General features: G+C 41.3%; 1 protein-coding gene across 2 annotated transcripts; it reads right to left on the bottom strand.

Annotated features, from left to right (window-relative positions):
• Positions 1–984: 984 nt before the first annotated feature.
• LOC119655021 (biogenesis of lysosome-related organelles complex 1 subunit 1) lies at positions 985–25,397 on the bottom strand. Of its 2 annotated transcripts, none has more exons than XM_038060695.1 (4): positions 25,237–25,397; positions 25,098–25,170; positions 1,182–1,314; positions 985–1,131 (listed from the first exon to the last, which is right to left on the bottom strand). In XM_038060695.1, exons 1-4 carry the CDS (start codon positions 25,295–25,297, stop codon positions 1,024–1,026), a joined length of 375 nt encoding a protein of 124 aa, XP_037916623.1. In that variant the 5' UTR covers positions 25,298–25,397; the 3' UTR covers positions 985–1,023. The 2 variants fall into 2 exon arrangements, with proteins under 2 accessions (XP_037916623.1, XP_037916624.1); XM_038060696.1 differs by having other exon boundaries at positions 992–1,124.

Here is a 25,397-nt window from a genome sequence, read left to right as displayed (position 1 = left end):
ACATTGCCTCCTACAGTGTACTGTAGTGTACCGTTACTGTCTTAAATGAAGTGCTCTAACACATTTCAAGGTCCTGATCCAATATGGAATGTTGCGCCAACGATTATTATTAAAGAGGTTTACTCCCCCAGAAGGGGAAGAATAGGTTCGGGAAGACAAACACAAATGCAGATGTTCCGCTTTTTCGCAACTACTTACAAGATTATTTTGCGATGTTCGTACCTGATCCGGTGGGTCATGTCATTATCTGCAATCCATGACACGCGCGTTTGGAACTTAGGCCGGGATTACCCTGGTGCACCAGCTATCTAAATCTATGTTGTTTATATAAGAACTGTCTAGCAACGTAAAACTTGACTTCTGACATTATCCCGCAGAAAATATAAAAAAAAATTGTCCTTCATACCATAACAATTTCAAGTAGGAATTTTACTCACCTTTGTTACCTGTTACCTGTCGAAGCCAATACGAGTTAAACTCTAAAATCCCCAATCGTTCATATCCTTGTCGGAAATTCCCACAGAGAAATTCTTAAGTTTTATACTATGACGTAGGTCAGAGGTCCGCGGGCTCTCAGAGTATAAAGGTCATAGAAACTCCGAACAGTTGTATGCTCTTAGTAACTACATCAGAGATGTAGCAATATTAAGTTTTCTCAAAATCTGGACGGAGCAGGTGTTTTCAAACCAGGTAAACAAAATGACCATTACGGGTTATAACTCCTACACGGGATCTGTCAATTCCAGTTCCAATGAGTATTTTCCAACATTATTTGGAAGAGTCCAAATCATCAGCTTAAATGATCTCATATCGAGCTTGATACGTCAGGTGTAGTAAAAATGCGAAAGCAGATCCAGATCCTAAAGGATGTTGAGAATGGAGCAACAATGATGATTTCCAACTGTCTTAAAATTTAGGCAATTTATTGTCTGAACACCATCGTTCTTGTTTATTGATTCTTCTTCTAAATCCAAAAAATACAGCTTCCTTATTTCATAGATATTTTATTCAAATTCAGTTTAGCTATGGCTGGTTTTCACGAGATGTTTTATAAGCTATTTCTAACGAATAGGTCGTCACTTGCATATCCGCTTCAATACTTCGTGCCCAATTTTCAACGTCACCTAACTCCTGAAAAATTAATAAGGGTGATTAAATAAAATTCACGAAATGTATTGAACCTTTAAAGCGCTGCTAAATCCTTCAATTAGTTGGAGCCATTGTTGTGATTGTTTCGCAAAGTTTGTTGCACCAACATGCAATTGTTTAGCTTCGGTATCCAACCGTTTTTGGTTCAGGTAAGCTTGCGCAACTCTGGTAAAAAAAAGTCTATTATTATCTTTCGTTCCTTTGATAATATCTTATATTGGCATATACATATACAGTAGAATCCTTATAATTTGTATGATCAAAGGGCTGAAGATTTGGTACCAAATATCAGGGGTGCAAAATAAAGAAAATTAACTCTGGGCACCGGCAATTTTTTATACGAATTAGCCGGATATACGAATAATCGATGTACGAATTTTCGGGACTCCACTGTATAGTCATGATTCTATGGTTTGTTATAGTCAAATTGTAAATTTTGTTGTTTTGTTGCTGAGAAATTATATTTTTCGTTGTTGTTAGTAGTTTCCAATGATTAGTCAGAAAGGCAACTTAATATAGTGATTGAAACAAAATCGTAATGTAATAAATAACCAATTTTTAGACTTTTTTAAGGTTTTGTATAAAATAAAGCTTTATTAAAATTTATTCAATGTTTGTTTGTCACACCCGCTCAATTAGCACTTTTTGAAACTGCTACTACTTAGGATATTGGATGAAGCATAGCGGAATGAGGGCTCAAAATGTGTGCCGAAAAAGTGAAACATACATCCAAAAGGGGAGTGTAATTTTTTTTCACCAAACATAGTCGGTTTGGTTATCAAATGAAAGGTAGTACTTATGCCGGTCCTAGTTTCGACATTTGTGGAAGGGGTCGAAAGTGATTTTTTAACGGACCCATTCTTAGAAACTACCCAACCGAAAAATCTGAAAAAAAAAATCAAGAGGCTACCACTATATGCTGCCTATGCTCCGAAATACCTTCCATATCGATATCTATTTAAATAAAGTTATTAATAGTATAAACCAGCTTCCCATTTCCCCAATTGTTTGCTTTTTTTTCGTTATTTGTAGATAAGTATCAACTACTCGAGACAAACATATTTATTTAACGGACAATAAATAGAGTAAACTCCAATTACGTATTGCCTTCAGGAGGAGGAGAAAGCAATCATCTTAGCCTATGCTTAAAACTACTAAGAGAAGAGAAGTTTAAAGGACATCTTATGTCGGAAAGTTTCTATGCACATTTTTCCATTCAAATACGACTAAAAATCCGAAATATTAACTCATATTTTTTTTTAAAATACAAGAAATTCGTACGTGCAAAAGACGTAGATATTATGCTAACAATAAACAAACAAACATTGCATATTGCCGAATGCTATGCTTATATATTCACGTATATAAATTGATCGTACACATATTTTCAATTTACTTCGTGCACAAAAGCATACATATGTGCATATGAAGTACGTATATTGAATACTCCTGGTTTAATGTACAAATATATCTATCTGAATTAGGCACTACTCCAAAGCTTCATCTACATACCATATAAATACATACATATATCTGGCTGGAGCAATGATTAAAAACCTAAAACGAAATGTTTCCCTGCAACCCATTCCATGAGCTAATTTTGTTGTGGTTGTCACGAATTGATATGTTATGATGAGGATGCACGCTTTAGAATGCAGGAAATTCACATAAAATGTAAAAGTTTCACGTTCTTGATCTTTGTTAATAATAGTTCGATTTTCTTCAAACTTCAATCAAAGTTATGCCTTATGTTATCCCTTATGCATGTGCCAAATTTTATAGTTCTAACATGAACTTAAGGGCGGTTTCCGCTAAATTTCTAAAATATGCTAATATACTATTATTAATTTCTTTTTGTGCAGATATCGGAACGGGATATATTTTGAGTCTTAGATTTCGGTTAGATACACTACTGTGATTTTTTCAGATTTTTCGGTTGGATAGGTTCTTAAAACGAGACCTGTTACACTCTTCGGGGGTTATATTTTGAGCCATCACTCTCCTACGCTTCACCCGGTATCAAATATGGGACCAGTTTCGTAAAATACTAATTGAGTCCTTTCATATGATAACCCACATGGTCACATTCTGTGAAAAAAAATTTGCGCCCTCCAGTCATATATAAACCTTAAAAATGTGCATAAACCCAGACAGATTCTATGCTGTTGTAGGAAGTGGAGGTTCAGAAAGCGAAGGCGAGAGGGGTAGTTCACACAAGTGGAGTTTTTCTTAAGGGGGTTATCTCGTGAGGGCCGTTTTTTGGCTTTTTTTAGAATTTTTTTGTGAAGAACTGGATAACAATACAAATACGAATTGTTTACCATCTTGAGCGTGCATAGTAATTCTTCAAGCCCGATCGCATAGTTCATTTTTGAGATACGGAGCAATTTATACACCCATCTCCAAAAAAAAGCCTTTTTTTGCTGCCACGCTAGATGGTGCTGCGATCATCTTAAAGAAAAAAAGTAGACGAGATTTTAACGTACAGACTTAACTATAGTCTGCAAACTAGAATTATTAAAAAATATTAAAAACTACATTTTTGGTGCCGTGTTAAACTTTTTTTTGTGAATTTTGGTGTTTTTCATGGGTAGGGTAGGAAGGTATCAGTGGCCGCTCGGAGGAGCCCAATTAGCGCTTTGGTGCGCCGTTTTGTTGACACAAACTTCTAAGACCGTGACTGTTGTTATGGGAGCAGGGAGGAAGAGTCTAACCGGCTCGGATTTTCAGAGCCAGCCCGTAGCAGTCATGAAGGAAAGCAGCTCTGCCATCCTGCAGCTAGAAATCTCTCTGAGGTTCCCAAAGAATGGTTTACCCAGTGTCTGCAGCCTGACTCTGGCCAGAGCTGGGCAATCGCAGAGAAAGTGCATGAGGGTTTCTCTTCCTTCTCCGTAACTTCGGCAATGCGAGTTGTAGGGTATGCCGAGCCTAGCGGCATGGTCCCCTATGGGCCAGTGCCCCGTGCAGACCGCCGTAATCTTGAATGCATTTGCACGCGTCTGGCACAGGAGCTCCCGTGTTCGGGCTATGTTATAAGCGGGCCGAATTCTCCTTGACTTGGCACAGTTTGTAAGCCTTCGCAATTTCAGCCCCGCGGCTGCTAGGTAGTGCGAGTAGACTCGGCCCCCGACCGCCGCCAGCGGAAAACCGACTGTATTCGCCGAGGGACTGCCAAGAGCAGAGCCTTCCCTGGCCAATCCGTCAGCCCGCTCATTCCCCTCTATGTTCCTATGCCCGGGAACCCAGAAGAGAGTGACCTTGAGCGTGCGCCCAGACGGGTAAGCGCGTCTCCGTACTGCCCCACCAGCCGGGAAGATGTCGTTATTGAGTACAAGGCCTTGATGGCCGCTTGGTTGTCGACCAGAATGGCAATGTTACGCTTGGGGCTCGAATCACGGTCCAGCCATCGACTTGCAATATCGCCAGCACTTCCGCCTGGAATACACTGGCGAAACCTTGGAGACCATACGACTTGGATACACCGTGTATATTCGCCGACTCGATGGGCTATCTTTGATCCGTTCGTAAAGAATACTGTATCATAACCCTGGTTGGAAGGTCCACAGCAAAGTTTCTCGTGAAGTTCAGCTTGCGTATGACATAGTCCGTGAGGGATGCCCAGATTTCCCGAGGTATTTCATCTAGAATGTTGCTGTGGCCGTAGGACTTCGATGCCCAGCATCCGGACTCACGTAGTCTGACGGCACTGCACGCTGCAATATATTTAATGTGGAGGTCTAGGGGGAGGAGATGTAGGAGTACATTGAGAGCATCTGCCGGGCAGGACTGCAGAGCCCCCGTAGCACCTGCACACGCGGTTCTTTGAATCCTATTAAGCTTCGTTCTATTGTATTTTTTCTTCAAAGCCTGCCACCACACAATAGAGCCGTACATCAGGATCGGACGCACTACAGCGGTGCACATCCCGAGAACCATCTTCGGCCGGAGACCCCATTTCTTTGCAAAGGTTCTCTTGCCGGCATAGAAGGCTATACAGGCCTTCTTAACCCTCAGTTCTATGTTCAATCTCCAATTTAGCTTAGGATCCAGAATTACACCCAGATACTTTACATTAGAGGAAAAAACCAATCTTTGTTCATTCAGCCGTGGTAGACGGAATTCAGTTATCCTTGTCTTGGCGCTGAATAGCATCAGCTGCGTTTTGCTTGGGTTTATGTTGAGTCCGCTCCTTCTATGATGTCGCTCATAATGGACATCCCTGATACTAATATCACCAAGTCGTCGGCATACGCCACCACCTTCACCCCGCTGCTGTCCAATGTACGTAAAATTTTGTCCATTACTTTTAACCAGAGCACCGGTGAGATGGCGCCACCCTGGGGCGTGCCTCTGTTCACAGCTCTAGTGAAGTGGTTGCCTCCAGGTCCGACTGGATTATCCTGGTATTCAGCACGGATATAATCCAATGCGTGAGATACCCCTCCAATCCAATACTGATCAAGGCTTCCTTGATGGCGTTGGTACTGACGTTGTTAAAAGCTCCCTCTATATCCAAGAAGGCAGCAAGGATATACTGCTTGTACCGCAGCGGCCGCTCAACCGTGGCAATTACCTTGTGGAGGGCGGTTTCTGTGGATTTTCTTTTGAGGTAGACATGCTGGGACTTAGAGAAAGGCGTTCTCTCCATAGTCGTCCTTAAGTGAATGTCCAGGACGTGCTCTAGGGTCTTCAGCACGAAAGAGGTCAGACTGAGTGGTCAAAAGTCCTTCGCGGACTCATGACCGCGCCTGCCCGCTTTCGGTATGAAAACCACTCGTGCGCGCCTCCAGGAGTGCGGTACGTATCCTAAAGAGATGCAGCTCCGGTAAACCTCAAGAAGCCACGGCACAACCCTTTCCTGCTGCTTTTGCAGCATGACTGGCATTTTTTCATGACTTCTTCAATTAATAAAAAAACTACTGAATGAATCGCAATTATCCTAGTTTGCGGACCGTAGAAATATGCTCTGAATAAGTCGTGAAAATTTCAAAGAATTTCGTTGAATGGCAGCCGATTTTTAACATGCAGTTTCGAGAAAAATGCATTTAAAAAGTAGAACGTGATTTTTAGCCATAAAATCTGAACTGATCATTACTCTGCTATACCTAGTCCATAAACCTTAGGTTTCTTGAAGAAACACATGTACAGCCTCGGCTTCAATTCTTAGCTTTTTAGCGAAGTCATTCCAACGTCATTCGGACCGATAAATACGAGCCTTATTGCGGCGATCGACATAAATCTGGCATGTGACTTACCAGGTGTTTAACACTATAATTTCCGAACGACTCCGAATATCAAAAAATTACTTTGCCCATATATTCTACACTATATCTAGATGCATTTTATGCAAAAAAAAATTCGGTTATGTGGGTCCGACACACGGTATGACCCCCTTAAAGAAGAGGGAACGGGTGAACCTATTTTGTACATTTTTAAGGGCAAGAGAAACACAGTTATGGGAAGGTGACCAAATTACAGAGCAATACTCGAGGGTACTCCACACGAGGGAGTTGACGGGAGCTAGCTACGGTTGGATGGAGTCAAAATCAGAGAAGGAGCGAAGTATAAAGCCTGACAACTTTCCTGCTCAATTGGTGATTTCGAGGCAATAGGTGTCGAAAAGGAGCTTATTGTCGAAAGTGACTCCGAGGTCTTGAGTGCAATTTAGGTATGATAAGGGATGTCCGTTAAAAGAATAGAAGGAAGTCGGTGAGAATTTAAGCGACAGAGACGACGAGGAGACACTTTCTGACGTTTAGCAGATTAGCATTAGCAGATAACCAACGAACCAGAGTGTATAAGTTAGATTGAAGGGTAACACAGTCGATTGGCGCCGATATAGCGGAAAACAACTTAAGGTCGTCGGTATAAAGCAAACAGGGACAAGGAGGGAGGAAGGTCGTTGATAAAAAATAATAAAGAACCCAGAATATGTACCTAACCTGGGGGACGCTAGAGGAGGGGGAGAAGGAGCAGCATGTGCAGCCATCAAAAGAGATGCGGAAGGATTGGTTGGAAAGGTAAGAGGCAAGCCATAAAACAAGTGGTATCGGTACGCTTAAAGACGAGAGTTTGGAGTTTCTTTATTGTAAGGAATTTAGAGAATTTGTCTATGCAGGTAATGTATGGTGAGTTTCTATCCCTAAACCAAATATCGATGTGATATATTTCCCTAATTTCTTTGGGCGTTTTGGTTTCTTTAAAAGGCAGTTTATTTGGGTTTCTTTCGTACTTTGCTTGGTTGCAAATGGTACAATTATTTATTTGTCTCGTTATCATAGTTTTAAGGTTCGGAAAGTAATATTTGTCTTTGAGCTGCTAGTTCGATGTATTTTTGCAATTAGTTCCTTTATTTCTATTGGTGTGCAATCACACAAGATTTTATTCGCTTGTACAACTGTTCCCTTTGGATTTGTTTCCTTCCAATTTTTATAATGTTTTTGGAAAATAAGCATAAATTCTTTAGTGTGAAATTTTACACCTGTTGTACCTTGTGTTGGTACATGGTTTTGTAAAATGTATTTTGCATTCTTGTCGTCGAAATTTTCGAATTGGAATGTAAGTCTAATTTTATTGTGGTGTTTTTCTCTTTTGACTTGATTACTCGTTCCCCTCTTTATTATGATTTGCCTCTTGTAAGCGTTAATGGGCTTTTCTGATATGAAGATATAATTATTATTATCTTCAAAGGCTGTATGTTGTGTGGCTAACGATTCGTTTTCGTTATTATTGAGTGCGTGTATTTCAACTCGCGACAATGCGTCTGCAACGAAATTATCTCTGCCTTTGATATGTTTGATGTTGAAATCATATTCTAAAAGTTTCAACTTCCACCTTTGGAGTTTTGAATTATCCTCTCGAATATTTTCCAAAAACGTAAGTGGCTTATGATCCGTTTGTAAGGTGAATTTTCTGCCAAACAAATATGGTCTAAAATAAGAAGTTGCCCATACTATTGCTAGCAACTCTTTTTCAATGGTCGAGTATCTAGTATCGTGAGCGTTCAACGTTCTACTAGCAAAGGAGATGGGTCTTCCTTCTTGGGACAAAACTGCTCCTATTGCGAAATTGGAAGCATCTGTAGTCAGTGTAAAATGTTTGCTAAAGTCTGGATGCCTTAGTATTGGATCGTTCATTAGATATAATTTAAGTGTCTGGAAGGCTTCTTTATATTCTTGTTCATCGGGGTTAATAGTGGAGTCTTTTTTCAATTGTGTAGTTAGAGGCTTTGCTATTTTTGCAAAGTCCTTTATGAACTTTCTATAGAAACCAGTTAAACCGAGAAATGATTTGATTTCTTTCTGATTTTTGGGTATTGGGAATTTTTTGATGGTTTCTATTTTCTTGGGGTTAGCTTTGATACCGTCTTTTGTTATTATAATACATGCCCAAGAAATTCAGTGCTTCTTTGCAAAAATAAGGTTTTTGACATTTGAATTTTTAGATTAGCTTCTCTGAGGATATTGAAAACTGCTCTGAGTGCGTTTTCGTGTCCTTTCAATGATGTGCTGAATACTAAAATGTCGTCCATATAGACTATGCAAATTTTGCCGATATGCTTCTGTAAAATAGAATGAATAAGTCCGAATGGCATTCGAGTAAATTCGAAATGACCTTCGTCGGTAGAAAAAGCTGTTTTTTCCCTGTCTTCGGGTTTGATGGAATCCCTTGGCCAAATCAATAGAGGTAAAGTAGTTAGCGTTCCCGAGCTTTCCGAGTATATCATCGATTTGTGGTATCGGATATTTGTCCTCTACGGTGAAATTATTAATTTTTCTAAAATCAATAACAAGTCGGTATTTCTTTTCACCCTTTTTAGGAACTATCCAAATTGAGGAATTGTATGGAGATTTTGAGGGTTTAACAATGCCTTGCTCCAGATCTTCTTCTATTTGTTTTTTCACGAATTCTTTAAGTGCATACGGGTATCGATAATTTCTTTGATATATTGGGTTTGGAGTTGACAGTTTAAGTTCGTGTTTTATATCATGGGTAAATGACAACTTTTGGGTGTCATCGTATTCTAAATCGCAGAATTCTTTTTTGATTCTGTCAATGACTTCTTGTTCCTCTTTTGTGAGATGGTTTTCTACCCCTAACGTTTTTTCATTTTCTGGCTCAAAGTTTGCGGCTTGGGCCATGTATACCACTTCTTGTTGGACAGTTATAGGCAACGCGATGCCGTTAATTGATATCGTATTATCTTCAAAGTTAATTATCGCTTTAGTTGGTTTTAAAATGTTTTGTCCTATAATACAGTCGAAAGTTTCACTTTGGAAAGGCAGTAATTTCCATTCAATTCTACCTTCAAATTGAAATTCTTGTGGAAATTCTGAATAAAATCCATGAAAGGTGGATGAACCTGCATTTACCGAACATATTTGCAATGGTTTAGATAATCTATGTTGTCTATGCTCTGCTACTGCCTTCGAGTTTAATAGTGAGGTAGAACAGCCGGTATCGATTAAGCATCGAAGTTCTTTGCCTTCGATAGTTAGTCGAATAATGGGTAACTGGGGTTCTCTTCCGAGGCATATAGCCGAAAATCCGTGTTAACATGGAGCGAGCTTGAACGGGATGTTGCCGTATTCATGGAGACATCCGAAGGTAGAGATAGATCTGCTCTGTTTTGGAATTTAGTGTTTCCTAATGGAACGAAGACATTTGAAGGTGGAGATAAATTTGTTCTGCTTTGAAACCTAGTGTTTCCTGTTGGTGCTAAATTTCGCACTTTCGTATCACTTCTATTTTCACCATATTGATCAGCACTGTTATTCACATTTCTTGCACCACTGTAATTAACGTACCCTGTTTCTACTAACACTTTATAAGCACTTTCAAGTGAATCTGGTTTGTAGGCATGTAAGATACCTCTAATAGGTTCGGGACATTTGTTGACAAAAGTATTTTTAGCGATCTGATTTTTTAGCTTAATCATTTCCGACTTCTGTGCAGCAGAAAATGTTACATTATACTTAATCTTATGGTTAATTTTAAATAGACACAGATATATTCGTATAATTGTCCTGCTGTTGTGAATCGTGCCGCTAGCAATCTTTCGGTGAGCTGAATTTCATTTTCCGGTGTATCAAAGTGATTGATGAGGAGCGCCTTGACCTCTGACCAGGATTCTGTGATGTAATAACATCTGATGAAGGATGGCTTTGAAGAGGCTGTTGTTCACTTGATGTATCACTGCATCCACTGCATCTATAAAGGGGAATAGATCCACCTGCGTTCCGTCGAAATTCGAAAGGGCTCCAATATAGCCCGACAAACTTTTGAAGTCCATTGTCATGTTGAGCGTGAGTAAAGAGAAATCTTTGATGAGATTCTCCAGGTTCTTTTATTTGTGAGTGATAAACAGTTTTTAAACACTCGCAGACCGACTGCGCCAATTATGATCACGAGTTTCCGACCGTGATCCGCCTTTACAAAACAAATGATTTCAACTGTGACTCTTCACTTTAATATCTTGGATAAGAGTGCACCCTTTGCTTGCAGTTACATGTCCTTTTAAAGGGTCACAATGCAAGCAATAAAATACACATCTCCTTCCTAACAATTATGTATTTACTTAGGCCTAGTGCAATAAAACTAACTTACTTGCTAGCGAGTATTTATTTAGGCATCGTTCTTTGATGATGCCGACATGTGTAGGCGAGGATGACGTAACTGAGAGAGGCGGAGGAACCCAGTTGATTGTTCAGTTCAGACCTTCGTAGTTCGCCTTACGCAAGTTAAACTTGGTAGGCTTGCGCACACCAGGGGAGTGGGCTCGGGATATGTGAGCATTAACTCGAGAGCAGGATGATGCGCAACGTAAGAGGGGCATGTAGGTTAGTACATATGTACGTATATGCATTTCATTTACTTAGCATGCTGGGACCAAGCCCAGGTAAAGGAAGAGGGTTTGAGGCAATGTACTTTGTACTCTCCTCAATAAAACAAAATTTAATACTGAGATCTGGAAAAGGAATAAATATAGGGAGTTATTCCACTATGCTAAGTGCTACCTGATCTTTCTTGGTCACATGCTTGGCGAGACCGCTCAAAACGATCCGATCCCGGTTCTGAATGGAACAAAGGCTGTAGAAGAAGATATGTATAGTATTTATGTCTTTGTGCATGAAGTAATAAGATGCATTCAATCAATTTAGATGCGTAAATATATGTATGTCTGGCGATCAAAGATTAGTATAGGCCCCGGCGCGAAACGTGGATTGAGACCTCCGAAGGAGCATAAAATCTGAGAAACGCCTGCTGAAAAGACACCAGTAATTCCACTACCAAATGCTACCTCCACCTCCACGTGGTGATAGCTGGGAGTTCTTCCTTTATGAAAAACTGCAGACAGAATGAAGGTGAGTCTTCCCCGTATGAAAACGGGACAAATTGTACAAACTGGTTCACCAGGTTGGAAGTTGGGTAGGGCTGACAACCCTACATTGAAAATCAATTTTACGATGTCACGAAAGGAGCCTCGCACAGGATGAATTTTACAACGATGAACACGACAACGAAACCGGAATACCGATTTGCCCATTTTCTCATGGAATGTGCCGAGCTGCTCAGCAGCTAGTCGATACGGCTGATGTAACTGCGCTGCAAGAATGCGTTGGGCAGGGACCGGATTCCTGAAGAAGAGTCACTATACCATAGATTATAGTGGCCATCCGCTAGACTAAGTGCTCGGTGTAGGTTTCCTAGTTACCCAAGAAATGAAACCTGCTCTTAGAAATATTAGGTTGTTGCAAATGAAATGGCCGTTTTGGTACTAACATTTGAAACGCCTGTAAAGCTTACAAAAATTTATTTATTTAATCAAAATAGGTGCCAGTCGATTCAAGCGAGATTTAAGAGCATGTATGCCAGTATCGTAGAAGTCCAACTGTCAGGTGTTGATAAATTCGTCGAAGGCAATTTTGACGGCCTCTTCCTTCCTAAATTGTTTTTCCGCCAAAAAAAGATCCAAATGCTTAAAAACGTGGTGAAAGGTCCGGTGAATATGGTGGATGAGGCAGAGTCTCATACTGCAATTCGTTCAACTTTTGAACCATTGTTCTGGATACACGGAGTCGCACTTTGTCGTTAAGGAGTATCGCACCATCTTTGTTGATTAATCTCGTCCGTTGTATATTCAATTTTTGGTGCATTTCCTCGAGTTGGGCACAGCATTTCTGTGCATTTATCGTTTCGCCAGGTGCCAAAAAATAATAGTGGACATCCCCAGCTGTAGACCACCAAACAGTCCCCATTACCTTCTCCGGATGGAAGCTCGGTTTCGGCATATGCTTCGGTGGCTCATTAGCATCTAGCCTATGCGCTGATCGGCGACGATTGTCATATAATATCCATCCGGAAGCCATAGAGGCGGAAAGAACTGGATCAACCAGGGAAATAGACCTGCTGCCCAGTGAAGAACAGAAGCTGGACGACCTAGACCTTGGACTCCTAGGGCTCGGGGTGGACAGCGACGCGCAGGAAAGCGCCATGTCGGAGGAGGAGGGTGACACTCCGACAGTGGAGAAGAGCTCCAAACAATAACGGAGCCAATGGTCAGCACTAGGATAGTCCAGATAAACCTCCACCATGCGAGAGCTGCATCTGCAGTGATTGCAAGGGCAAATTCCAAGGAGAACATTGGAATAGTGCTGGCTCAGGAGCCCTGGGTGTACCGGGGGCAGATTCGCGGTCTGCAAGGAGGAGACATGCAGGTAATTTGGGACTCCTCTTGTGAAAAACCAAGAGCATGCATAATTCTCAAACGTAATTTAAAATACATATGTCTTTCAGAGTTCTTAACCGGGGACCTTGTGGCTATCCAAGTCTCATTGGAAGCCGGGAGGAGCACTCGAGAGGTAGTTGTAGCATCGGGATACTTCCCAGGAGACGAGAGCCGGGCTCCACCGGAATAAGTCGCAAAGCTGACGGAGTATTGCGAGGAGAGGGCGTTACCACTTCTTCTCGGCTGCGATGCCAACGCCCAACACGAAGTGTGGGGAAGCAGCGACACTAATCGTAAAGGTGAGTACCTTCTCGAATTTATTCTTAGTAATAAGTTAGAAATATACAACGTAGGGAACACTCCAATATTTGTGACCAGCACCAGAGAAGAGGTACTAGATATAACTCTAGGAAATACCCTAATGAACGCGATGGTCAGGAATTGGAGGGTGTCGGATGAACCCTCAATGTCTGATCACAGGATAATCAGATTCGACATTGAGGGTAACTCCGAAATAAAAAGAATAATAAGGAATCCCAAGAGAACGGATTGGGAATCCTACACAATGCACCTGAGCAACAACATTGCCCACCTTCAAGGGAGCGGTGATATCAGGAGCGAATTAGAATTAGAAACGGTGGTGGAAGACCTCAACACAATCGTCATCGATGCATATGAGGCCAGCTGTCCGGCCAAGACAGTCAAGTCATCAAGGGATGTACCATGGTGGAACAGGAACTTAACCAGAATGAGAACGGAGGTACGAAAACTCTTTAACCGGGCAAAACAAACCAGGGACTGGCGGAGGTATAAAAATGCACTGACTGCGTATAGCAACGCGATCAGGGAAGCGAAACGGAACAGCTTTAGGGAATTCTGTGAAGGGATTGAACAGATCACAGAAGCAACCAGGCTGTACAAGGCTGTAGCCAAAGACGGGGGAATATCCTGTCTGCTTGAAAAAGGAAGATGGGACATTCACCGAGAATGAGGAGGACAGGGTACACCTGCTTCTCAGAACTCATTTCCCGGGGTCCTACCCCTCGGCGGCAGGCGACAATAATCTTCCTGACATCCCAACAACGAATAAAAGGGGAAGGAAAGAGAGCTGGAAACGATGGAACCCGATGGTCTGGTGCCAAAAGCTGCGACATAGAATGCGATCGCGGTAAAAATGGTTATAAACCTCTCTATTTTGGTAGCCTACACACTCAATACGGTGTTGGCGTGGCCATTTTAGATAGTTTCCGTGATACCATTAAAGAACTCGAACGATTTGATGGCCGCCTGATGATGCTCACCATTATATCAGTTGATCGCACTTCTTCACCACAGACAGGTCGACCTCATGCCGAGAAAGATGCCTTCTGGCAACTTTTCGATGAAAGACTTGCAACTTACCTGCTGATGACTATATCATCATTGCAAGCGACCTTAATGGTCATATGGATGCAAAGGCAGGCGGTAACAGGTGACATAGCGGAAAGGGGATTGCAGCGCACAATGAGGGTGGCGAGCGTATAATCGATTTTGCGGACACCCATGGACCTTGTACTTATGAATACATGATTCATCAAACGATTGTCTTACCTTCCTAAATTTTATAGTGGGAATAGGAAATCGCAAATCGACTATATTTTCATAAGACACCGACATTTTATCATCGTAACTGACTATCAGGCCGTTCCGTATGAGACCATCGCACCTAAACATCGGTTATTGATTGCCGTCCTGCGTATTAAACCACCGATAAAATAGCGTGAGGAACGCCCTAGCCCGCATTAAATGGTTGCCGTTTGGTGAGAAAAGAGAAGAAATGATCTCACCTACGCGATTACCAACCATTACGAATGTAGACGAATTGTGGAACCAAATTAAAGACACGATCTACGAAGCGGCCTACGCAACCCTCGGGGTCACCACCAAGCGCCTCATCAACCGAGATACTTGGCTTTTGAATGACAATACTGTAATGAAGGTCCATGAAAAGGAACGTCCACAAGCATTGCCGACATTTGGACCAATTCCACCTGCCAGCGCCACTCACTCGTCGACTAGAGTTCGTTGAGTGCAGATGTGTTTCGACTTCTCTGCAAATTCTGATGGCGTAAAGGGTAGCCAACCTGCCCCCTTGCCTATGACTAATTTAGTCGGTGGCGGTAGGCCGACAGCCTCCACTGCCGGTGCATTGCCCGCGGTCCCTAAACCGGCTGACATATGGTCGGTTGTGGTGAAAAGTCGCAATAAGGAGGCTTCCCTAAAAGAAGTTGCGCAGGTGGTGATGCGCGAAGTAGCTCTTGCACTGGGAATTAAGGTTCATAACGTGAACCCGCTAAGTCAGGGAGTGGCTCTACGCGTGCCCTCCAAAGAGGAACGAAGGAAGGTTGTGGAGAATCCGAAATTCTCCGAACATGGGTTGGAGGTGGCAGTGGTCCAGAAGCTGGGACCTCGTGAAATCGTCTATGATGTGCCTGCTGCATTAGCGCTGATGAGCTGATGCAGCAGATTTATGAGACGCCAGCTATGATTGACAAGTTGACATCCACCGAAAGAGTGTATGTCAAAATGGTTTAGCTACAGGGTCAGGTCGCATGACTTGCTCCCTGCGTGTTTTAAGTGTTTTGGTTTTGATCACCGCGTGGTTGACTGCTGTACGAAGGACCATGTTTGCGCCCGTTGCTCGTAGAGTGGCCTTATGGCCTCTTCTTGTAGTAACGAGGTTCACTGACGGAACTGTGCGTTGCGGGGACTTCCTGCCGGACATATGCTCCAGTCGATGATTTGTCCGATTTACGTCGCAAGGGCGGCTCGGGTGAACGCCCGCCATTGAGCGCCATGTCGCTCACACTGCTGCTGTTGAACTGCCTCAGAGCGGCTGCCGTGATGCAGGATTTCAGCTTCGGTTATTTCAACGATTTCGCGAATACGGTTGTTAAGAATGCGTTCAAAAATTTTAATGGTATGGGAAAGTAACCAGATCAGATGGTAATTTGAACATTCTGCTGGACTGCTTTTCTTTTTTAGTATTGGAATGGTGGTACTTTCTTATCAGTCAGATCAGATCTCTAACTTCCTCAATAAACCGATTGAATTTACTGAGCCATAATGTTGAGTCCCAGCTCTTTCCAGAGCGCAGATGCGATGCCGTTAGCTTCTGTGGCTTTCCTCCATTTCATTCGTTTTATTACTTCCTGGACGTCAGCGGTGCTGACATGAAGATCCTGGGGGTGTAACGTTAGTATCTACCGTGTAGGCATAATCCCAATCTCCAATCCCCCCCAGTCTTCAGACTCTGCTAACTTCCTCAATAATCCGATTGAAGAGGAGCTCTGCCCGCGATGTAGACATAACGACAACAACTATGAACTCCCACAAAGGGGCCAACCGCAAATAACCGGGCCGAGAGTACATCCTCCAGGAGTTCTCTTGAAGCATATGAAAGACTCATCGGACTGGTTCCATGTCCCCTGTCTGTCCGGCGTACTGTGACATCCGCAATCTAGACGACATGGGCGATCACGTGGTGAACGGTATCTTTGATTTTAGCTAGTGCCTTGCTAGGAATGAAACACTTCAATGCGTTAATGTATTCGCGCGTGCTACCTTCCAACGAAGGAGGGAGTTTCTTGACACTGCTTCGCCTGCAGTATGATGGGCGAATTGCCATACTGGGGTTCTGTGAGTTTTCTGTTATTGTTGTCTTGTGACGTCTTTTGTGTTGTATTGTACGCAGAGCGGTTGTTGACTGGTGGAAAGGTTTCGATGCGGTTCTCCACTTCGAGCTAATTTCAGTTAAACCGTTGGCAATTGCCGGCCCTGCGTACTCGAGGAGGGCGATCAGATCGTAGGTTACAAAGGACTCACCTGAAGTGGCTCTGGCCACGAAGCCTCACCGGAGGTTGTTTGATACCATGGGACCCGAAATGGCCCTCTGAGAGTATATGCTCCAGGAGAATTCCTGAAGGATGTGCCCTCGGCCCGGTTATTTGCGGTTGGCCCCTTTGTGGGAGTTCATGGTGGTTGTGGTTATGCTTACTTCGCGGGCAAAGCTCCTTGGAGCTCAAGCGCTCTGGCAGAGGTGTTAGATAGGCCTTGCATCCACTGGTATGAATGCTGACCCTGCACTCAGTAGAAACCAGTACCGCTGTGCTAGTCATGACGGGGCTCTGATTGTGGTCTCAAAATCGATCCGTGTCTGAAGAAGACCGTGGGATTATGTCTACACGGCAGGTACTCACGTTAAACCCACAGTTTATGTCAGCGCCACTGACGTCCATGGTGTTCATGGTGGCCATAAAACGAATGAAATGGAAGAAAGCCACAGAAGCTCACGACATCACATCTGAGCTCTGGAAAGCAAAGAGCTGGGACTCAACATTATGGCTCAGTGAATTCTTCAATCGGTTTATTGAGGAAGTTAGAACACGATCTGACTGACAAGAAAGCACGACCCTTCCAATACGAAAAAAGAAAAGCAGTACAGCAAAATGTTCAAATTACCGTCTGATCTGGTTACTTTCCCATACCATGAAGATTTTTTAACTTGTCCAAAAATGGAGTGATTGCCTCATGCAACACAGTCTCAGATTGAATCTGAATAAAACTGAATTCTCGATGACCGATCTCCACAAAAGAGGTACAATCACTATCAATTGTAGCGACCTGCCCAGAACCGAGTGATTTAGATATCTCGGGTCAATGCGATGGAGCACTACGTTGTGAAATTGCTTCACGCATTAACGCAACCTGGATGAAGTGGCGTTCCACAAATGGTGTCCTACATGATCGACATATTAACGAACGACTTAAATCTAAAATTTACCGCAGTGTCGTGAGTGTTGGCCGAGTATAAAAGACAATAAACGGCGTCGTGCGGTTATGGAGACGAAGATGTTGGGTTGGAGTAGTGGCGTGACACGCTTTAATCAGATACAATATGAGTATATCCACGATCGACATAGGGTTGCACATGATAGACAGATAAATTTGTTCTATAATATATTTATCCGTTTGTGATCGATAGACTCCGAAAGCGTTCAACCGATCGCCATGAAAATTGGTATAAATATATATTTTTGAATGGAGAATGTTTATACCTTCTATATAGCACGTTGCTTTAATTTGCTACTAGGTGACGCTGCAAAGGAGGCATTTCTAAACCGTTCATTGATCGTCATGGAAAATATTTGGGTCTCAACAAAGTTGTTATAGCCACTAAATGATACTGCGACAGATCAACTTCTACACCGTTCACACGAACACCGTAAAAATCAGTATACATATGTGGTTTTTAATGGGGAATATTTTGGTACTATCCACGTTTTTGTAAATTGCCCCTAGATTACGCTAAAATGGATCAACCTACAATTTTCAATCAGTCGTCGTGACAAATAATTACTGTTGATTGGCGAGACATTAAATTCTGAAAATGATTGAAAATTCTATCCAAAACATCGGATATTGGAAGATTGAGCAGGCATGTAGGGCAACTACCAGCCAGTAGAGCAGCCGAAATATCTGAAGAACGAGACTCACTACTGGAAATAGAACGAATCTGAGCCTCTACTTTAAAAGTTGCTGAAATATGATAAGAAAAAGACCCAGGCCGAAAATATGACCGGGTCAGAGCTTTTACTTCAAGAGCTCCTGAAACATCGGAAAACCAAGATTACAAGGGCTGCCGAAATATTTTAACAACATGGTTTACATGCTACCTGAAGCTGAACGCTCACGACGGGCTCGAACAAGATTAAGAGTGGAACCCACCCCAAGACTGCAAGTACAAAATGCATCGAAATTCCTCCTTCATTTAATGGCTATATTATGCTTACATCATCGCGCTTCTTCAGTAAGAAATGCCTGGCATGTTTTGCCCCATTCGCAAGGTCAATTTGTCACCACTAACTGATCTGACAGATCCAGTTTTAACTCATATTGCTGGAGTTGTTCTAGAATCCAAACACTATTTACAGCACATTCGCAATGCATGGTTTCAAATAATATCTTTTGGAGCGGCGAAGTTTGCAAAATATGCTAATTTCATATCCACATTCGAGTTGCAAGGGCATGGAGATGTGGGGAGTTTAACGTAAATGCTTGTCGTGTAGGCATAATTCGACGGTCCTCTTCAGACATGGATTAATTTGAAAATTACAACCAACACACAAATGTATCATCTGAGTTGTTTACTTCTTCCAGTACACGAAGAACAACGTCTGCCGGGATCAGCTGGTATATTCTAAAACAACTTCCATTTTTATATAGAAGACTTTCAATTTTATATAATAGTCAAGAAAACCATCTAAGCGTAATCGACAAACCGATATATTAACCACATGAGTCACACGGGTCAGCTACCTACCTTATAACCTTTGCCACTGGATTTGCTACTCCTCCTTCCTATTGAATAAAAATCATACGAATAGCATCTCCCCAATTTATAGAGTGAACATATTGGAAAACAGCGATCGCAGCGCCAAATGGGCAGTTACCAGCTACTGAAGCGGCAGCCGGCGGTACTATAAATGGTGTATATTTGCGCCAAATTAGACACCATGTTCACTCTTTGCCTCAATCATTCAATGATTCGCATGCAGGAAAAAAACCAAAAACAACGCTGTACGTTTGTATTCACTCAGAAAATTTAAAAAAAGTATATTACACAGCAAATGTCTTTTTGTTCAATAAAGAACAAAAAAAAGTCAAATACAGATCAATGAGAGTTCGATGAAAAAGAACTTTAATATAATCACTAACTCATTTAATGTTTATTTGACAATGTGTATGCGTGGATGTGTTACAATGTGTATTTGCCGTGTGTATGATATCAATACCACAAAATATTCATACAGCAGACGTTCATAGACGCCTTTGAATTTATTGTTGTTTTTTCTTCCCATATACATTTTATAATATCTGGTGTGTCAATAGACGGAACACTCACATAGAAAATGTTCCGCGGATCCCACTTCCTTATTACAGGATGGAGACATAACATATTGCAGAATCCCTGTTCTGAACATATGCCCAGTTAGTGAATTATGATCAGTCAGAGTGCCCACAATACTTCTGCAAATTGTCCTGTTTTTCAATAAAATAAGCTTTGCACTATGTTTATTTGGTTCTAACGGGAAAAGTTTGGTGTGTCCAAAAGTATTACGGCTCTGCTGACTGAAATAATGGGAAGCTTGTTCCCAGGTTTTGATAGAAGCATTAGCCAATGCTTCAGACACTACAATGGCTGGTTCCGATCAGCGCAAGTTGGAAAATGAATGCTCTTTTGCTAAGGCATCCGATATTTCATTTCCCTCCACACAACAATGACCAGGTACCCACAATGGCTCCACCGTATTGAATCTAGAAATAGAGTTCAATTGGGTTCTTTTTTTTTGAGAAACCTTTTAAAGTTATTGATCTAAATATTCGAACATATACTATGGTATCTTTTAACAATATTTTCAGACTTAAAACTAGTAAAAATATTTATTTGGACAGGAGCTACAGCTGATCTCCGGAAGCTCCTCTCAAAAAAGACGTTTTGCGGTGACCACTATATCACTGAACTGAACCTCTGAAATTAAAAAACCAAACATATTTCGTTGAAGTAATGTTAAATCTAGTAATTAATCGAAGGAATAAGCAAAATAAATTTTTTTGACAAAATGGTGGTTTCTAGAAAAAAAAAATTGATTTTCGGCCAAAATTTCGGCCTTAAATTGTTTATAAAAAAAAGTATTAACCGGTAAGATAAAATCTTCGATCAATTACTAAAAAATATATTTAAGAAGCTTGTGTCAAAATTTGAGATCAATCGGTTTAGCCGTTTTTGAGTAATGTTGGTCACCGACTTTGAAAACACCATTTTGAGAAAAACGCGTTTAAAGTTTGAAAAGCACTTTACATAAGATGAAATTTTTTTTTTTCAATTTACATGGCGTCGTCTATTCCAGGACCATATAATAAACCCTCCGTCGCTTCGGCAGCTTCTAATAACTCGAGCTGATGTTGTCTGCGAGCCATTCTTCCATCTCGGGTGCTCTCACGCGCTCTGATATCGGAAATGGTCACGCGCTGCTCATCTTCTTTTTCAGCATATGAATGCGCATTGGGTCCAAGTGTGATTCCTATTGCCGTCATATAATATAATAGTGATGCCATTCCTTAATCCACAAAATTTTGCTGCGCCTTTTAACCCTAATCCGAGGACTCTCATGACAAATAAAAATCGTCGATTTATTTCATAAGAGTGCGCGATAAAAGGACTAGAATTTATGTTACGATCTGCACACTTATCACACAGCAAAACAATTTTAAAACCAAGTCCTCGTCCAGAAGCAGTTTGAAACTTCACATTTCCGTCACAGGTCTTACATTTCACATTTTCAGAAATTGCTGCAAACACTATTATAAAATTTAAAATGCGATACTCAACAGACAGATCACGCGGAACTGAGATTTCCTCTTGTTCTCTAAATTTTTTTGCCAAGGTACTGAAACTACTTTCATCCGTTTCGGCTGTTTTTGGATTAAAAATATTTTTTCGCTTTTTTGGTCTCGACTTACGTATGTTAAGAGATTTTCTCATTTCTCTAGAAGCCTTCATTTTCAAATTACAAATAGAATTTTAAGGAACTCACAAGTTTACTGCTTGGCTTAGCTGTTTATACTGACTACCACCCTTAAATATTTTCCAATTTGGGGAGAGCAAAATTAAAATTTACCTTTCAGTTATAAAAACGACAATAACACATTGATGTTTTACCCATCTAAATACATTAGAAGGGAACATTTAGAATAGGTAGGTGCACAAAAGGGAAACAGCGTTCCAGGTAAGCGCTGCCGCTCCGGCCCTATGCTTCCAACCGCTCTGAAACGCATTTTAAAATTTGCATGTAACTTCGAAAATATTCACCGGAACGATATGAAATTTTCTGTGTATTCTTAAATATATGTACATTAAGAAAATAAAATAAAAAAAAAATCGTTTTTATGAAAATTCTAACTGTATATAACCCCTTAAGGGAAAAGCAGCCAATACTCCTTCTTACTCGAGAGGTAAATTCCTGCTTCAGAGCCCTGTTCTGTTGTTGAACCATCGGTGAAGAAGGCTTCCCCGTTTTCTTTACGTTTTAGGATAACTTCCTGAGGGTCGGAAGGCGTTGTAAAAAACTGGATTCAGTTCTCCCAAAAACTCTTCCAATGCTCTGCCCCCTTCCCTAGTTTCCCCATAGATCGAACCGAATTAATCTATTAGCTGCTCTCATTGAAGTGCCTTGAATAAATATATACAGAGGCTACAAATTGGGTAATGTATTTATTGCTGCGCCGAATGTTGTTCTCATAGCAACGGTAATACCCAGATAAACAGTTCTTTGAGGTGCAGCTGTTTTACAGTGAAAATTTTTTAAGGGGGTCATCCCGTGAAAGCCGATTTCGCTTTTTTTAGAAATTTTTTATGAAGAACTGGAAAAAGATGCAAATGTGAATTTTTCACGATACATTTATTAATATCTTCAGCATGTGTAATAATTTTTCCGGCCCGATAGTACAGTTCATTATTGAAATACAGAGAAATTTATATACCCATCTTCAAAAAAGGTGTTTTTCTGCTGCCACGCTGAAGGACGCTGCGAGCACCTTAAAGGAAAAAAAGTAAACGGCATTTTAACGTGCAGATATAACTACAGTCCGCAAACTAGGATTATAAAAAAATATGAAAAGCTAAATTTTAGGGCCGTGTTAAACTTTTTTTTTTGTGAATTTTGGTGTTTTTCAAGGATTTTTTAATAATTAAAAAAAAGCTACTGAATGAATCGCAATTATCCTAGTTTGCGGACCGTAGAAATATGTTCTGAATTAGTCGTGAAAATTTCAAAGAATTTCGTTGGATAGATTTTGGGTTATGGTGGCAGCAGATTTTCAATATGTAGTTTCGAGAAAAACGCACTTAAAAAGTAGAGTGTGATTTTTAGCCTTGGCCTTCATTCGGATCGATAAATATGCGCTTTATTACAGCGATCATAAATCTGGCATGTGACTTATAACTGTAATTTCTGAACAACTCCGAATATCAAAAAATCATATATTCTAAAACTCTATATAGATACAATTAATGAAAAACAAATCGAAATACTCCAGGAACTAGTGCGCGAACTTGGCCAGTGCCCAATTGGAGTAGTTCCTAGACGAGGTCGCCTAGGTGATCGCCGAAACAATCGTATTATTCGCTCGATAAGCTTTTCCTATTCTGGTACTATTGCCATGCTTACCCATATAGCCAAAAGGAGTTTCACGCATTCACTTATCCATAGGTAAAAACTTGTTGATTTCACCAATATATTGGCAAGTCCGGCAGCTTGTCAAATAAAGCTGATCCGGTTTTCGTTATATCTCGCTCAGGGTAAGGGCAAAGCAATTTGAAATCGTACGCACCCGTTCTCATTTCATTTTTTGGGGAATAGGAGGGAGTGTGGTAGCTGCATAGGATCTATTTGTGGTTCAAAGTGTGATGTTGGTATTCAAGGAAGCGTCCTCTCGTCCCCACTATACAGATGTTTTCCTAACATCCTAGCAAAACTAGATCTCGGACAACATTTCCATAAGTGAACTGCGATTAAATTTGAATAAAACAGATTTTTCGTTTTTGACGGCGAACTCTAATGCAACAAGCACTATTGCTGCCAACAATATCCACAACCGGCGTTCTTAGTAATCGACGCCAAAAAGCATCATACCGTTCACGAGCAATTACAGAATGTAAAGTTGAGAATTAAGGAGGAACTTCCGAATTCTGTTCCCATTGTAAAAGGAAATAATAAGATATGTGCTGCGGTACACTTGCCGAAATTTCGCCTCGGAAGACATAACAAGAATAAACCAAGCCCAAAACACAAAAAGAATGACTGTGTGCACGCGGAGTGAGAGAGCTGTCAAATGAAGTTCATTACACGGACTTGTCTAAAGCAATAACCCAGTATATGCCTATTGGCAGTACTCACACTAAAATGCCTCGACTTGCAAATAGATTACGGAATCTTATCCGTACACATGATCGGTGCTAAAGGACAAACTATAAACTTCGTCTGGGTTGGTAAGAGAGAGATGAAAAGAATCTCAGGGGTGGCACTAATGCCAAATATATAGCCAACAGTAGTTTCACGTATTCACTTATCTATAGATAAAAACGTATCACTCTCACCTACCCATTGGCAAGTCCGGGCAGCATGTCAAACACAGCTGATCCGGTTTTCGTTATATCTCGCTAATGCTCAAGGGCAAAGCCACAGTAGATCTACTATAGGCAGTACGCTTACAAAAATGACCCCACTTGCAAATGTGCTTGCAGAAGCTTATCTGTACACATCAGAGACGCTAAACAAGGAAAAGGCACAATCTTCGTCAAATCGTATTGGTAAGAGAGAGATCGGTAAGCTTCTGCTATTCTGATACTACGGCATGGTCACCCATATAGCAAAAAGTTGTTTCACGTATTCACTTTTACATAAGCAAAAACTTGCCAATCTCACCAATACATTGGCAAGTCCGGGCGGTATGTCAAACACAGCTGATCGGGTTTTCGGTACATCTCGCTCATGCTCAAGGGCAAAACAATTTGAAATCGTGTGTACTCGCATTGACTTCCCCCCTTGAGGGGCAAGGGGGAGTGAGGTAGCTGTCTAGTATCTAACTGTGGGCAAAGCAATTTGAAATCGTGCGTACTTGCACTGATTTCCCTTCTTGAGTGTGGTAGCTGTCTAGTATCTACCTGGGACAATACGTAACAAGTCAGACACGCAATGCGGCATTAATTTGAATGAATTCGTTTTCAGACGTACCGAAGGCGCTATTTGCGCTAATTATTGTCAATTGCATTGGTCCCATCGCTTCCATTCATAAAAATTGAATTTAGTGCCTATCGCAGTCCTCAAAACGAATTCATGTGAATTAACTACATTTAAAAGTAACAGCAGGATGCGAAGAACGCCGCCAAATCTGCAGAACGAACCTTACCGACGTAGAGCGAACTTTGCCGACCTTAAATATTCAGTATGCGTTCTGCATCTTCTCTCGTCCGCACTCCGCACGCGCCGTAATTGTTTCCCGCTTAATTTTGTTGCGGCCGAGTTTTGTATATTTGATTATCTGGTTTTTTTTATCATCAACGTTGCGTTCGAATTGTGATCTAATTGTCATTGATAAGAGTGTATTTCAAATAACCTACCCCACATTTAAATGGTCTACCAATGCTTGAGTTAGCTCGTTTGCGGCCTCCACAGTCTCCTTCCGTCTACTTTCTGGAAAAAATGTACATATTGTAGATATGGTTAAATCCACCAAGTAATTTCTCTGATATCGGGCACCTTGTTCTTCTTTTCTTCGTGATTGTTTGAGTTGGTGTTCCTTTACCATAGAGGACAGCATTTCAACTTCACTAACTTCCGCAACCCAACCACAAATCCAGAGAGCTTAATAATACATCTCGATATTGACGTCTCCTATTCTACCCGCGTTCCATATCGTT

Source organism: Hermetia illucens, chromosome 4 (genome assembly GCF_905115235.1).
Source record: "Hermetia illucens chromosome 4, iHerIll2.2.curated.20191125, whole genome shotgun sequence".
Taxonomy (NCBI): domain Eukaryota; kingdom Metazoa; phylum Arthropoda; class Insecta; order Diptera; family Stratiomyidae; genus Hermetia; species Hermetia illucens.
This window is presented reverse-complemented; position numbering and strand designations above follow the sequence as displayed.

Excerpts from the sequence above, each read along its gene's own strand:
- LOC119655021 (XM_038060695.1), bottom strand. The coding sequence starts at position 25,297 with ATGCTGTCCTCTATGGTAAAGGAACACCAACTCAAACAATCACGAAGA. Across the intron at positions 25,171-25,236 it reads ACGAAGAAAAGAAGAACAAG|AAAGTAGACGGAAGGAGACT; the intron begins GTGCCCGATATC and ends CATTTTTTCCAG. Across the intron at positions 1,132-1,181 it reads GATTTAGCAGCGCTTTAAAG|GAGTTAGGTGACGTTGAAAA; the intron begins GTTCAATACATT and ends TTAATTTTTCAG.